The 14,303-nt window shown below is 51.9% G+C and overlaps 1 protein-coding gene across 1 annotated transcript in view; it reads right to left on the bottom strand.

Moving 5' to 3' along the window:
* Window positions 1–7,184: 7,184 nt before the first annotated feature.
* LOC119104413 (uncharacterized) overlaps window positions 7,185–14,303 on the bottom strand; it is a 55,932-nt gene continuing 48,813 nt past the window's right edge. Inside the window, exon 7 of the mRNA XM_037228111.1 lies at window positions 7,185–7,305. Within this exon, the coding sequence (XP_037084006.1) occupies window positions 7,185–7,305 (121 nt within the window). The remainder of the gene's footprint in view (window positions 7,306–14,303) is intronic.

Below are 14,303 nucleotides of genomic sequence, written 5' to 3' on the forward strand. Positions count from 1 at the left end.
GCGGCTAACGGTGCCGGGCGGCGGCGGGCGGCGGGCGGCGGCCACCAGTGACCTATATCGCGGAGGCGCGCGGCCGGCCAGCTCGGCCCACTCGCGGTCTGGGGCGCAGCCGAGGCGCCGCCGCGCGATTACCGCCGCTAATGGGAGAGGGGGAGCCGAGGGTGGCGGCTGCGCCAACTGGAACGTGGCGGGCGCGCCGCGCCGTCGCCCCCGCCGGAAACGGTCCTCGGAGGATGGCGCTGTGTCTGCAGCACTGAGATGGCGGTATGGCGCCGGGAGGACTGCACGTGCTGTATGGGGGCGGGGGTTACGTGCCGACGACCCTCTGCAGGGTAATTTTATCGGCAAACTGACTCTTTGATCTTAGGCAAATATTTGGCAGTTCTCATCATTATGTCCTGTTCACCCAGATTTTCAACCGGTTCCGGTTGTGCGCCATGGTAAGGAGGTTGACTGCAATTTCCAGTCCAGTGGTACAAATTCCAGGGCGAAAGTGCCTCGAGAATGCCTTTGTGGAAATACAACGGTGAATGCTCTTACGTTTAATAGCCAAACACCGGTACCACCCAACACCGATTTTCTCGGTAAACGACTATCCAAAGCACGTTTTAAACAGTGTTCAGGTGGAGAGATGGCCGGGAAGCTACCGGAACGGGTCAGAGAGGTGACAGAGGTGAACGTGAGACGGGTGGGCGGAGCGGTGGACAGGGCGAAGGGCATCCCTGTTGACACCAGTTGGGTTTTTCCTTGTGATATGTAAATGAGACAGTGTTGTGGAAAGTGAGACAGGTTGCGCAACAGCCCGGTCGTAACGTAAATTTGGCCTTGTATTAGGGGTGTAGCGTCCCTATCAGTTGCGGAAAGGGCTCCAGTTCCCAACATTGAGAGGGATTAGGCAACATGCTAAGAGAAAGTCACTTCGGCATTCGTTGGCGGCTGTTTTACCCATTTTCCCTGCTTTGTCCTCCCAGTATGTTTAAAGCACTGAAAAACAACTTAAAAACTCTTAGAACACTGAAATACTCGTTTCTATGCTCGTTACTACTCGTTTAAATACTCGTTCTCCTTTCCTCGTCATCTCATCCATCAATCCCCTCGGACATCAACACTTGGGTCACTTGCTGAATGATAAAAAGTGCTGGTGCACCGACAGCATGAGCTCAGATGCATTCATTGTGGGGCAGCCGGGGCCGATGACAGAATTCCTGTGCTGTGAACTAGGATCTGTCCTATTAATATTTTGTGTTTTCTAAGTTGTCCTGTTTGCGGGCAGAGAAGTAGTGTTTAACTGTGTTAACTACGTCCATTTCCTTGTCTATTACATATGTATATATGTATATATATATATATATATATATATATATATATATATGTATGTATGTATGTATGTATGTATATATACTTTGCTGTACTCAAAAAGTACTGCAGCCTGTTTTGAGCACTTGCACCGAAACGTTTGAGGGCTCTAGCCTCGCTTCCTTACCACCCACGTGAGCTTGCTGGGAGCTTCGCTGGATCCGGATTTCTCTCTTTCTGCGGTCAAGATAAGGCGTGGCTCGTACCCTTGCGGGAGGATGGGTAATTGCCTACTTCCTTAAATGCGGCCCCAGTGTGGCGTAGCTGAGTCACTTAGCCCTTGGACGAGAACCGACCCAGGAGCTACAAACCCAGTACATTTTTTTGGGTGTGAATTGGTGAGACGCTCATGTATATTGAGTGTGTGCAGTTTACATGTTCATAGTTCAATGATATGTTCATTGTTCATAGCTTGTATGTTCATAGTTATGAATGACTTCTTGAGTGATATGGTATCCGTCAGGACGTGGTTTAAACAGAAAAGTTTTTTAAACCAAGCATCGGCTTGATGTTTATGACACAGGGACTAGCCAGCACCATTGTGTCGTAGCAACTTATTCGTGAGACATTTAAACGTGAGGCCCCATTGACAACCATGCAACCGTTGGCTAACAACTTCCATATTCACAATTGTATGGCTGAAAATCTAGGCTTCTCCTCTCATTAATAAACACTAAGCCTTGTCTTGAGTGGAAATCGAACATAACGTAATTTGTTCGGGGAAAAGACCATGTTTGGTCACACGAAATGACATACTTTGTCACACTAATACGGAGACATTACCAACCGGAGCACAATCAAACGCGGACAGTGTGAGGCACTCATCTCACCCTCGTATTTCATGATTGGCTTCTGGCCTCACATATTATAGTACAGTTTTACCTAAAATAATGTTTTTTCTCTATCCAATGGGATCCTGACGACATCTTATATCCCGGCATCCCGATCCCGATCCCGATATCGATCCCGGCATCCCGATCCCGACCCCGATATCGATCCCGACATCCCGACATTCTGATCCCGATATCTATCCCAACATCCTGATTCCGATTCCAATGTCTATCGCGACATCCAGATTCCAACCCCGATATCGATCCCGTCATCCCGATTCCGATCCCGATATCGATCTCGATATCAATTCCGATATCGATCCCGACATCCCGTTTCCGATCCCGATATCGATCCCGGCATCCCGATTCTGATTCCGCACGTCACGTCTGCGTGCCAATCCATTTAAAACTGACCATGCAGCATATATGAGTACAATATAGTTGTCCCGGCTCATAATGGGCACAATGGCTTTATGGGGAGCCATGGCTCGCGTGGCTGCGGACCGTTTGGAAGCCAAAACCTCAACGTATTGTCCGGGGAAGATTGGTTTAGTTTTATGGGTTTAGTTTATGGAATACTGGTTTCCTTTATTAGCATGCATTGCACAACCTCGGGCGCGTGGAATGCATTATATTTCCACTGTAATGCTCCTTATTTCTGCTGAACAATGATGCCCCTAGCAGGAGAGACTGCGAGAGCAAGCTCCGCGTTTCCAGGGGGCCTTCTTCCAGACACAGTCGGAACAAGAAGCGGCACGTGGCGTGACCCTGGCTGAGCCTGGACGCAGTGATGCGTGGGCTCCGGCGATAGCGGCGAGCGGGCCAGCACCGCCAACTTCTATATCTTTTCGGGCCGCTGGTCCGCGCCGCACCCTCAGTGAACCATGCACGTGCTCACGGGCGCACCCAGGACAGAGCTGATCGCGGACAGTCGCTGCTACGAGCAGGCGACGGCATCGCTAACTAGAGGGAGTCGTTCAATTCCAACGAGTGAGCTGAGAGAGCGTGCCCTCTCGTCACCTTGCAGGTCCGCCTCTGACGGCAGCGCACCGCCGGAGGCAGTGTGCGCAAATGGACTGCAGTATGAGGGCAAACCAGTTCGAGGAACAGGCCCGTGTTGAGCCGCTCCAGCCGCCAGCGAAAGGTCAGCCTGAGGTCACTGTGCCAAGCGGCTCATGCATGCGCATGCCGGGTGGTCCCACCGCGGGGGAATGTGGGCCCGCCACTGATCCTCCGGTGTTACGACAGCCAACACAATGCGCTGGCTCGGATGGTTAGAGCCATGTAGTTATCAGAGAGCTGCTCACAGACCGGGCGTGAAGATTGTTTTCTCAGCCAATTCGCCTCACCCACAGCGCTAAGGTTGAGTTATGGGCAATTGTAAGCTGAGGAAACTTTTCAGACGTCATTTGAACACATATGAGGATCACATAAGTTGGTAGGTAGGTGGGTATTAATGAGTAGGCGAACAATATAAATCGAACAGCTGTACTCATGAGTTGGGTATCTGAGGCTATTCCTTCGAATATCCAGTCTGGACGCAACGCTTTACCTTATGATGCGTAGACAGTCGCATATCAGACATTGCAGAGCGCGCCCGCCACATACCACCTGAGTTGTCGACAGAGGCTTTGACGGCAAAAGGATAGTATATGGCAGTATGTCAATAGCGTTTGCCTTTCGTGATTGGTTGGAGGGAAGATTCGCTAGCCACACAAGCTAATGCGTTTGAACTCTACGTAAGTACCACTCCAGGCTAGGTGCAGGATGTCGGTGTAGCAGAACAGCAGCGTTGTCAACCGGTGCACGAAGAGTGCAACAGGACCTGGCCATTCAACAACCCATCACACCGGAAGCCGCTGCTCGCTCCAAATGCCGCGCCAGGTCGGTCGGGCTTCATGCTCACCATTCTACATGCTTCCATGCCCTCATTAGCTCGTGTCTGCCGCCAAAAATCGGCTAAATGGGTCAGGCAACGGCTAATGCGCTGACTAGGCGGCACGCGTCGGGCAGCGCCGGCTAACGTAAAAAGGGATATAAACTGCATTGGAGCGGCAATGCAGCAACCATCATGACTGTGATACGACTGTTGTTTAGCATTTTATGTGAATTGTTGATGAAGGAGCTTAGGTCTCTGGTCACAATCCAAGCAGAGAAGAAAACGCTGAAACGAATCAAGGGGACATTTAAGACGGACACAAATCGTAACGCGACACAACATGCTCGTCATCCTTGTGCTCATGTGAAGTTATCAGTTTTCCAATCAAGGCATACCGCGTTGGCGGGCGGTTGGTGTGTACTGTATCCATGCTTAACATGTGAGCAGATATACCACCTTTAAATCATTAAGAAGAACATACTTGCGCACGTCCATAGAAATGATCAGGCATTTTTTATCGTCTAAGGACCTATGAGAAATTCTGATACATGGCTGACATCGTTGCACGAACATCCGACACGTTTCCCAAAAAAAAACATTTGAACATACGACTAATACGCACGGTAACATTTCCACAGCCAGACAGGGCTTCCCCGGCACAACGGTGGTAGCGGACTGATGCAGCTATTCAGTGTCAAGGAAGCTGACTGCATGTACAAAATAAGCCATTTGTATCGCATACGGGTAGACAATTGCAGCCTGTAGATTGATCAGTGAAGTGCCGTATCTTTTCTGGTAACAAACGATGCTTTTGCAAGCGACGAATGCATCGAAGCACCAGCTACCAAACGGACACGGAGTGCGGAGCAGCATAATCCATTTTGTCAGACCGGTTTGGCAAGTATCTCCGTGCAGAATCAGTTCGAGAAACTAGCCCGACTGTCCATCGCGGCGTTTTGGACTGGAACGGGTAGACAGCCGGTGGGAAAACACCGTGCACCGTAAGAATTAAATCGCTTTTGCTGGGACAGCAGCTGCAACCAACGACCGAATCTCAGTAATGCAGCGCTGCCCCAAGAAACGACCAGTACGGTCACGACTTGACGAATGAAAAACAATGGAGCGAGGCGCGAATTCTAAGTAACATCAGTGCTCGTTCGTCAGAACTTGCAAGTTAACTTTGGTGTACAGTCGCAGTCACACTCTCGCAGCGAAATTTTATGCCTGCCACCGAATGCGAAAAGCGCATACAGGATTCATAAAATCAAACACATGGCAAAAATCTGTGCTCAATATAATACAATTTGTACGCACATGTGTAATATGCGGCTCCCTTGATCACGAAAATACGTGAAGCAAACGACAAAACTAAGACGGCCAATCCTATTTTGTCTGACAGAGCGTCACGTCACGTCAGCGTCACGGCAAGGGTTACACCGGAACACCGCAGCACCAGGAGATACAGCAGCAGGAACACCGCAGCACCACTGCGCCGGACGCTCTCTGACCAGGCGGGCCCCGGAGAACCGGCTGCCCGGTGGAGGTCACGGGGCCGAAGATGACCGGTCACGACCACTTTCCCGGCGGCCACCGGCCGGGCCGCTTTCCTGCCCGGGGCCGCGCGAGCTCGGGGTCGAGCCGCAGACGCTTTGGGGCCGGGATGGCGGCGGTGGTTTACGTGGCGCTCCTGCTATTGCTGTGGTGCTGTGACGACGTCGGTGCGGTACCAGCCGCCCCCGCGGCGGCAAGGCAGGCGGGAACGTCGGGAGCGACGCAGCTGCCGCTGCTCTGGACGCCGGCGGCATCCTCGACGACACCGGCGTCCACAGTGAGGTCAGCATCAACGACGACGGAGCAGCCGCCGGAGTCCACGCCGACGAGAAGCCCGCGCTTCTGGGCGCCGCTGGAATGGACTCTTCCAACCATCCCTCCGCCGCCAGCGGAAAGCCCTCTGCCCACATTTAGGCCTCTCGACTGGACCCTTCCAACGCTACCCACAATTGGATGGGACACGGCCACGCGGCCGGCGGTCGAATGGAGGCCCGTAGTGAACGGCTGGGGAGGAGAGGAAGGTGGAGCCGAGAAGGTCCAGATCGTATACCATGACGAAAGCGCAGAAGAGGGCTACAAAGTGATAGATGAGGGTCACTATGTGGTAGAAAAAGGACACAGGGTTGTGTACAAGGGCTATGAGGTTCTGGAAGAGGGCAAAAAGAAGGTGAAAGAAGGCCATAAGGCTGTAGTGCACGGATTAAACAAACTTCATCAGGGATTGAAGGTAGTGGAAAAAGGTCACAAAGTAGTAGAGCATGGCCACAAGGTAGTAAAAGAAGGGCACAAGAAAGTAGAGGAGGGTCTGAAGATAGTAGGAGAGAGTCACAGCGGACATAAGCTCAACCAGCACGCCTCACCTCCTCCGACACACACGTGGACCGGGCTTGGACTTCCTGCACTGTCGTGGCTCTCAATGCCGTCACTGGATTGGACTCCGCCATGGCGACGATGGTTCGGTAAAAATGAGGACAGTAACGGTGGTGGTGATGGAGATGGAGGCGAAGGGTATGAAATGGAGGACTACTATTATGGAGGGGAAGATGAAGACACAGAACAGGGTGAAAATCATGACAAAGACAGCAGTGAGGACAGTGACAAGCAGCATGAGGAAGATGAGGGCGATGCTGAGGAAGAGGAAGCAGCGGAACAGAAGGAGCAGCCTGAGTTGTACCACCCACAGACAGCGGACGAGATAGAGAATCTTGGTGGGCTGGCCAGCTGGAACCCGTTTTTAACTCGGACCGACCAGTGGGTGGACCGCATTACCGGCATGATGGGCCAAGGTGTTATGCTGCGCGTAGACCGGTGCCCGACCCGGGACTCGCTGGACGGCTGCCAGAAGGGCTGGTATTGCGGCATGGGCTTTTTGGGCAATTCGTGCTGGAGACAAAAGAGGAGGCGTCAGCCTTGCGTACGCAGCGTTCAGTGCCGTACTGGCGAGTGTATTGCATTTCGGTGTGAGGCTAAGAGATGCAGGCTACGGGATGAAAGCGAGGAGGAGAAGACTGGTGGAGATGTCTGAAGAGGATGATAAGGAAGAGGAAGACGACGAGGCTTCTTCCTCGTCATCGGACGATTACTATGATTTCTATGCAGATCAGGAAGAGGAAGAAAAGGAAGAAGAGACTGAAGAAGAAGAAGAAGAAGAAGATGATGATGATGATGAAAGAGAACACTCTGAAGAATCTGAAGCGCACCGACGTAGTCAACGGACAGGCAGAGAAATGGATGACTTGGATGACTTGGATGACAACCGAAAGCAACTAAACGCCCATATACAATTAGTTAACGCTGAGATAAAGAAAGACGAGAATAGACAGATGAACCTAAACGGCCACATCAAAATAATTAATGACAGGATCCGACGAAAAAACAAACGAAAGGAGAAAAAGAAGGCGATGCGCAGGAAAAAATATCAACAAGACCAAGAACGGAGACGAAAAAAGTACACCGACTACGATGGTGACGGATATTGTGATGAAGTCGGTGTCGTAACGACTACTACCGAGATCATGCCCCCTTCAATACGTCCCTCTACCGTGCTTCCCGACGGCGTTCACCCCCCGGGGGTCCATCCCCCGGGGGTCCATCCCCCGGGGGTCCACCCCCCGGGGGTCCACCCACCAGGGGAAAATCCCGACGAAGAGGTCACCGGTGGAGTCCGGCCGCCAGGTGTGGAGCCGCCAGGAATAGAACCAACGGAGGATAGCTTTCTTGGAGTCCATCCGCCAGGTGTGCCGTTGGTCGAACCACCAGGGGTGCAGCCACCAGGAGTTCTCCCTGTCGGTCCGCCGCTGATAGAGCCTCCGGGCGGTCATCAGATAAGTGGTGTTGATGAGGCCGGTGGACTTCTCTCAGTTACAGCAACCGGTGGACTGCTGCCCATTCCACCAACGGGTCACGCAGTCTTACCGCCGTCCTTGCCGCATCCTCCACTGTCGTTCACTGAGTACCCAGCGGTGTCCGTCGGTCTCTCCGTCACCGAGTTTCCTTACACGCTGTCAGGGCCGGATCCTGTGCATGCGGTGTATCCGCCCCCCGGATACCGCCCTGATGTACCAGGGCCTGTTCCTCCTGGCAGCTTGCCTGAAGAGACTCAAGCTCCTGCCCCTCCTAGTGAAATAAGTCCTCCCTCTGGAGAGCACCCCGAAGAGTTTTCAGGGCCGCTTCCCCCCGGAAGTACGCCATTACCTTCTGAACTGCGCCCTGAAGAGGCTCAAGCCCCTGCTCCTCCTAGTGAAATAAGTCCTCCCTCTGGAGAGCACCCCGAAGAGTTTTCAGGGCCGCTTCCTCCCGGAAGTACGCCATTACCTTCTGAACTACATCCTGAAGAGGCTCAAGCCCCTGCTCCTCCTAGTGAAATAAGTCCTCCTTCTGGAGAGCATCCTGAAGAGTTTTCAGGGCCGCTTCCTCCCGGAAGTACGCCATTACCTTCTGAACTGCGCCCCGAAGAGGCTCAAGCCCCTGCTCCTCCTAGTGAAATAAGTCCTCCTTCTGGAGAGCATCCTGAAGGGGTTCCAGCGCCGCTTCCTACCAGCGAAGTAGGTCCACCGACTGGGTCGAAGCCCCCAGCCCCAGAGCCAGGCCGTCCCACAACAGAAACTCCTGAACCTCACCCCTATTCTGCTCGGCCATACCCTGACCATCATCATCCAGGAACTGACCCTGATCGTCGTTATTATCGACCGAAACCTGATAATTATTATCCTACTCCAAAACCAGACCATCACTATCCTACTCCAAAACCAGACCATCATTATCCTACTCGAAAACCGGATCATCATTATCCAGGGACAAGACCGGAGCTTCCAGGGCCTTTTCCTCCTAGCCAAGGAGGTCCACCGATTGGGCCGAAGCCCCCATCCCCAGAAACGAACCATCCCACAACAGAATCTTCTGAATCGTACCCCTATCCTTCTCGGCCATACCCTGATCATCATCCAGGAACTAACCCTGATCATCCTTATTATCGACCGAAACCTGATCATTATTATCCAACTCCAAAACCAGACCATCCTTATCCTACTCCAAAACCGGACCATCATTACCCTACTCCAGAACCGGACCATCATTATCCAGGGACAAGACCAGAGCTTCCAGGGCCTTTTCCTCCTAGCCAAGCAGGTCCACCGATTGGGCCGAAGCCCCCATCCCCAGAAACGAACCATCCCACAACAGAATCTTCTGAATCGTACCCCTATCCTTCTCTGCCATACCCTCATCATCATCATCCAGGACCGGACCCTGATCATCCTAATTATCAACCGAAGCCTGATCCTCATTATCCAACTTTAAAACCCAATCATCCTTATCCAGGGACAAGACCGGTCCATCACGCCACAAAAGCCTCCTGCGTCTTACTCTTATCCGGCTCGACCTTATCCTGATCAGAAATATTTGGGGTCAAATACTGATCATTACAAGCCGACCCAATACCCTGATGAAAACCACCCGGGACAAGAACCTGGTTACCAACATCCAAGGCCACCTCCTAATCACCACTCAGGATCAAAGCCCGATCGTCTTTATCCAGGACTAAAACCTGGCCATCAGTATCCAGAAAAGCAACCTGATGATAATCGCATCGAACCAGAACCTGTAGGCTCAACCACAGTTATCTCGTCCACATTGCAAAATAGACCAACTCCGGGGCCAGACCGTCATACCACAGTATTTCCACCTCCTGTTTCTTCAGCTCCTCTCACTCCAGAGCCTGAGCGTGAGCCCACCGACTCTCCTCCCTCCCGTCCCCACCCACCCGGTCTAGGGCCTAATTTTGAGGCCACAGATTCTCTTTCTGCCCTTCCCCCAGGTCCAGAATCTAGTGAAAAGCCCATTAGTTTCCCTCCATCTTCACCACATCCTGCAGGTCCGAATTATAATCAGGAGTCCATGGTTAGCCCTTCCCTCTCTCCTCACCTCCCAGGTTTGGACCCGAACAGGGTGCTCTCAAGCTCCCCTACCACTTCATCCCAGCATATTTCGTCACCAGAGTATATTGAACGCACCACAACACCTCCACCCTTGCATCATTCAACACCGGAGCCTGACCGTCACTATGCAGAATCACCCGCATCCTTCGTTCACCACACTTCTGCGACACCTGAGCCTGGTCATCATTATGCTAAGCACAGCTTACCATATTCACATCACACAACACCTCACCCAGACCAGCTCTTTCCAAAACCCTCTCCACCTTATCCACATCACATGGTGCCGGACTACGAAAATCATCACACAAAACCCACCGCAGCCTACCCCAGTCTTCCAACATCAGCTCCCGACTATCACAACACCAAGCCAGGTGTCCCATCTGTCTGGCACCGCACCGCCAGATCCTCCGTCGCCTCCGTCTGGTCGTGATCCACCAAGACCTCCGTCACCTCCGTCCGGTCCCACTCCTCCAGGACCTGTGTCGCCTCCGCTCGGCCCCGGCACCGATTCCACCCCCTCACATAGCTCAGAGGGGGCTCCTCTATCGCCAATGCACCATCCCAGTCCCGTCGCCTTGCCGCTGTCACCGGACGGCGTGCCGCCCGAGGACAGTGGGCCAGGAGGGCACGAGCCGGGCGATGGGGAAGGAAGTCTGAGCGACGGGAAGACCGGCAGGGCACGGACCGGGCGGTGGAGGAACAGGTCTGAACGAACAGGTTAGCCGCCCGCCAGCGGCAAGCCCAGGGGGTCTGCAAACGCCAGCCGCTCCTGCGTCCGCCCCCGGGCACGCCAGACATGCGCCGTCACCACCAACGCGTCCAGCGCCACTGAGACGACCTCCGCAGCGAGATGGCGTCTCCGCCGCACCGGACCGAGCCTCGGGACACAAAGACGGGCATCACCAGTCGGCAGCGGGCGTGCATCCTCGGCAGAGAGCGAGGTCGGCTTGGTGACCCGGAGCGAGCGGTCATCCAGAGGAGGCACGGCACGACGGCGGCGGCGGACCGCGCCAAGATCGGTTCCCTCTAGCGACTCGGAGCGGGCGGTCATCCAGAGGAGGCATGGCACGACGGCAGCGCCCGACCGGGCCAGCATCAGTCCCAAAATCAGCCGACTGATCGCGTCCATCATTCACCGGCGGAGCGGTGAGGGCAGTCGGACTCGTGCGGCGCCGTCGCTGGCTGGTGCCGACGGTCGTGCAGCCGGTGGTGACGGCCAACTGGGGCGCCGTCCCTAGCCGCTACGTTAGCGACAGTGCGGAGAGTTAAGGTGGCGTCGGATATTTGCGAGAAGCGTTGTAAGCGTTTATTTATCTTGCTTACTTTTAGGGATGTGTGATTTGGGCTGCCTTTCTTTCCGAGGAAATTTCCTTAACCACCTAATGAGAAGGTGGTTAGAAGATGTGAGAAGAGAAACTGCGCTCAAAAATGGACGCACAAGTTTCGTGCAGGACCAATACCGGTGCACTTCAGTGTTGTACGTTAGGCACTGCCAGTATTCAAGTGTCATGTATGCTTTGTCGAACTCTATTTGTGTGACATTTCACCATTGTGTCTTGTCAGATAGATAAAGCGCATGATACGTTTATATGACGTTGTGAGGCATTAACGCAGGAAATAATGCCGGCTGACACATCTGGCAGAGTCAACTAGTGACACCAAGCGAATGTCTTAGTATGGCGATTTTTTGACAACATGCTGAATGACTGTTGTTCGACCAAACATTCCGAGCGTTCCTATTTTACCACCCAAGAAATGTTCATGTTTGTCTTAACAGTATGTAATAAAATCATATTGTAATTGTGGGATTTGCAAACCTAATAATGATTCATGCCAGCACTTCCTACACCGCCTTCGTTTGCCAAACCGGAACAGCACGCATATAATATGTGAACGGCATGCATATATATTGAACAGTACATAAACATTCGAAATGCGATGTCATATTGAGGTCATAAGCCATCTGTCGCTGCTGTATGACTACATTAAGAGTAAAGAGGCATGACTGATGAGAATGAGAAGATGTCGGCACGACAAAGGGGCCACTGACATGGTGACTGAGTACTCCTTAGACAGGACTGAGAAGAGGTCTGAGAGGTCCAATAGATCATGGCAAAGAGGCCCTGTGCCATCATAAACTATCTGCGGTGGATCGAAATTGAGGTCAAACCTAGCTGGCTTAGCTGAGGATTTTGCCATTCGGTCGCACAGATCTGTCACAAATCTGGTATTAATCGCTTTAGCGTCATCTGTTATGACTTTAACATGAGGTGTTAGTGCATTTGCGAGGAGCGTTCCATGCTTACAGGAGACAGTACTTAAAGCCTCATTCCCCGTCCAACAACCAGGAGAAACCATGCCTCTTCTGTATCTCCTGTCGCTCCTTTCTCCTGATTATTGGACGAGGATTAAGGCTTAAAGTTCTGCCTTATGTAAGATGTGACATTTACCTAAAATCGAGTCACGTTCGCCAGTGTTTCCGACCAGTAAGTTCATAGTGCAGACAGCGGAACGCGTTAATCTGGACTGATGGGCATGGATGAGAATTATTGCTGTGAAGCACCCATGAAGTGAGACAGCTCTGGCCTCAGCATTTCGGAGTCCCATAACTCGACCAGACAGCGAACATGTGAAGACTCGGAGGGGTCAGGCGCCCATACAGTAGGCATGTGAAGGCAATTCTAGCATAGGTGTAGAAAATTGAATAGTGGATCGCATTGTAGAAATAAATGAAATGTACATTGTAAGGTCACTGCCCTGTGGCAGGCCAAATTTGGGCCATGGATTCAGTTAAATCAATTTCTAGGGAATCGTTTAATCAGATACAACAACGGAGTGTCAGACAAAGCCATATATCTCTGATATGCGTTTTTTGCAACATATCAATTGCATGAACAAATTCTATTGACCCAGGGTCAATCATGAAGCTCAGACCAAGGTCAAAATAAGTTTGTTTTGTTGCTCGAGGGCTTGCTTTGTGGGAGAGCTTCTGGTGTTCATTCATTATTTGTAAATTACAGGAACCGCATTATACACCCTCCGTGGACTTATCAAAGGTCAGAATAGGTCACTGACCTAAATGGCCCAGGTCAACATCTCCTTTTAAAATAACTAACCGTCTAGAGTAATCTTTGTCGCTTATTCAAATGCAAAGCTAAAAAATGCTTCCATGATTTTGGTAACCACGACCTTCAAAAGGTCTAGCACGGTCACGGCCTTAAATGAGCATATGACCTTTTGCTTAGAACAGGTATCTAGGTTTTCGGGCACTTTGGAAACATTAACCTGGAGTATGACCTTGTTTTACCCTTCTTGACCCGGAGGACATGGCCCAAGAACCTCAAACCTTGACCTAAGTGAGTGCACGTAGAAGGCCAACACACCCCGTGAATTTGATGTATCTATCCCTCTCAGTTCCTGAGATGCCAGTGGGGTCAAATTGACCCCCATCCAAGCGAAGGGTATCCAATCGGCCACCTGAGCGCGTGTTAAGCTTAAAGGCTAATTTTTGCCGCTGTCTTATTCTTATAAAGCTGTAGAGTGCGCTTTGTAATTGGAGAGCTGGTCTCATGCACTCAGCCAAAATTCCCTTCAGGAGAGGGCAAATGTCGCTGTCACTTCAACCACTTGACCCAGGAAGGGGTAAGGTCTACGTGCCCCCCGTGCCCATTTGCTACGACCCTTACTGGTCCAAACTTTTGACGACCCTTAACATTTTCATAGAAGGCAGAGAGCTTTGAAGTCCCTCTAAGATTTAAGCATTTTGTTGTTTTTTTTTGGGGGGGAGGGGGTATTTCAGGTGACCTGTGATGTCATGAGCCACGTAACGGACATTGTATCTCCGATTCCGGGGTAACCTGTGATACCATAAGTCACGTAACGGATATCATGTCACCGGTTCCGGGTAACCTGTAATATCGTTTGATACTTAACGAACATCGTATCACCGTTTCCGAAGTGACCTGTGATATCATATGACACTTGACGGGCATTATATCACCGATTCTTCGACAAAACTGATCAGGGCTGAGATGACCAGCTGAGTTCTCTGATCAGACGATTACATTCTGAGATGCCAGTGAAGGGGCGCTTCTAACCCTCCAGGCGGGCGCGGCTTTGACGAAATACCACCGGCAGCACCTGGCCAAGCATATTTTGCTAGGTCACAAGAGTAGAGGTCAGACCGGGCTACCCAAACCTCATGTCAGCTCACCATAGGTCAGGGGTGTGCTTTCCTGTCTCGTGAATGCG

Source organism: Pollicipes pollicipes, unplaced genomic scaffold (assembly GCF_011947565.3).
Source record: "Pollicipes pollicipes isolate AB1234 unplaced genomic scaffold, Ppol_2.1 Scaffold_6052;HRSCAF=7182_pilon_pilon_pilon, whole genome shotgun sequence".
Lineage (NCBI taxonomy): Eukaryota > Metazoa > Arthropoda > Thecostraca > Pollicipedomorpha > Pollicipedidae > Pollicipes > Pollicipes pollicipes.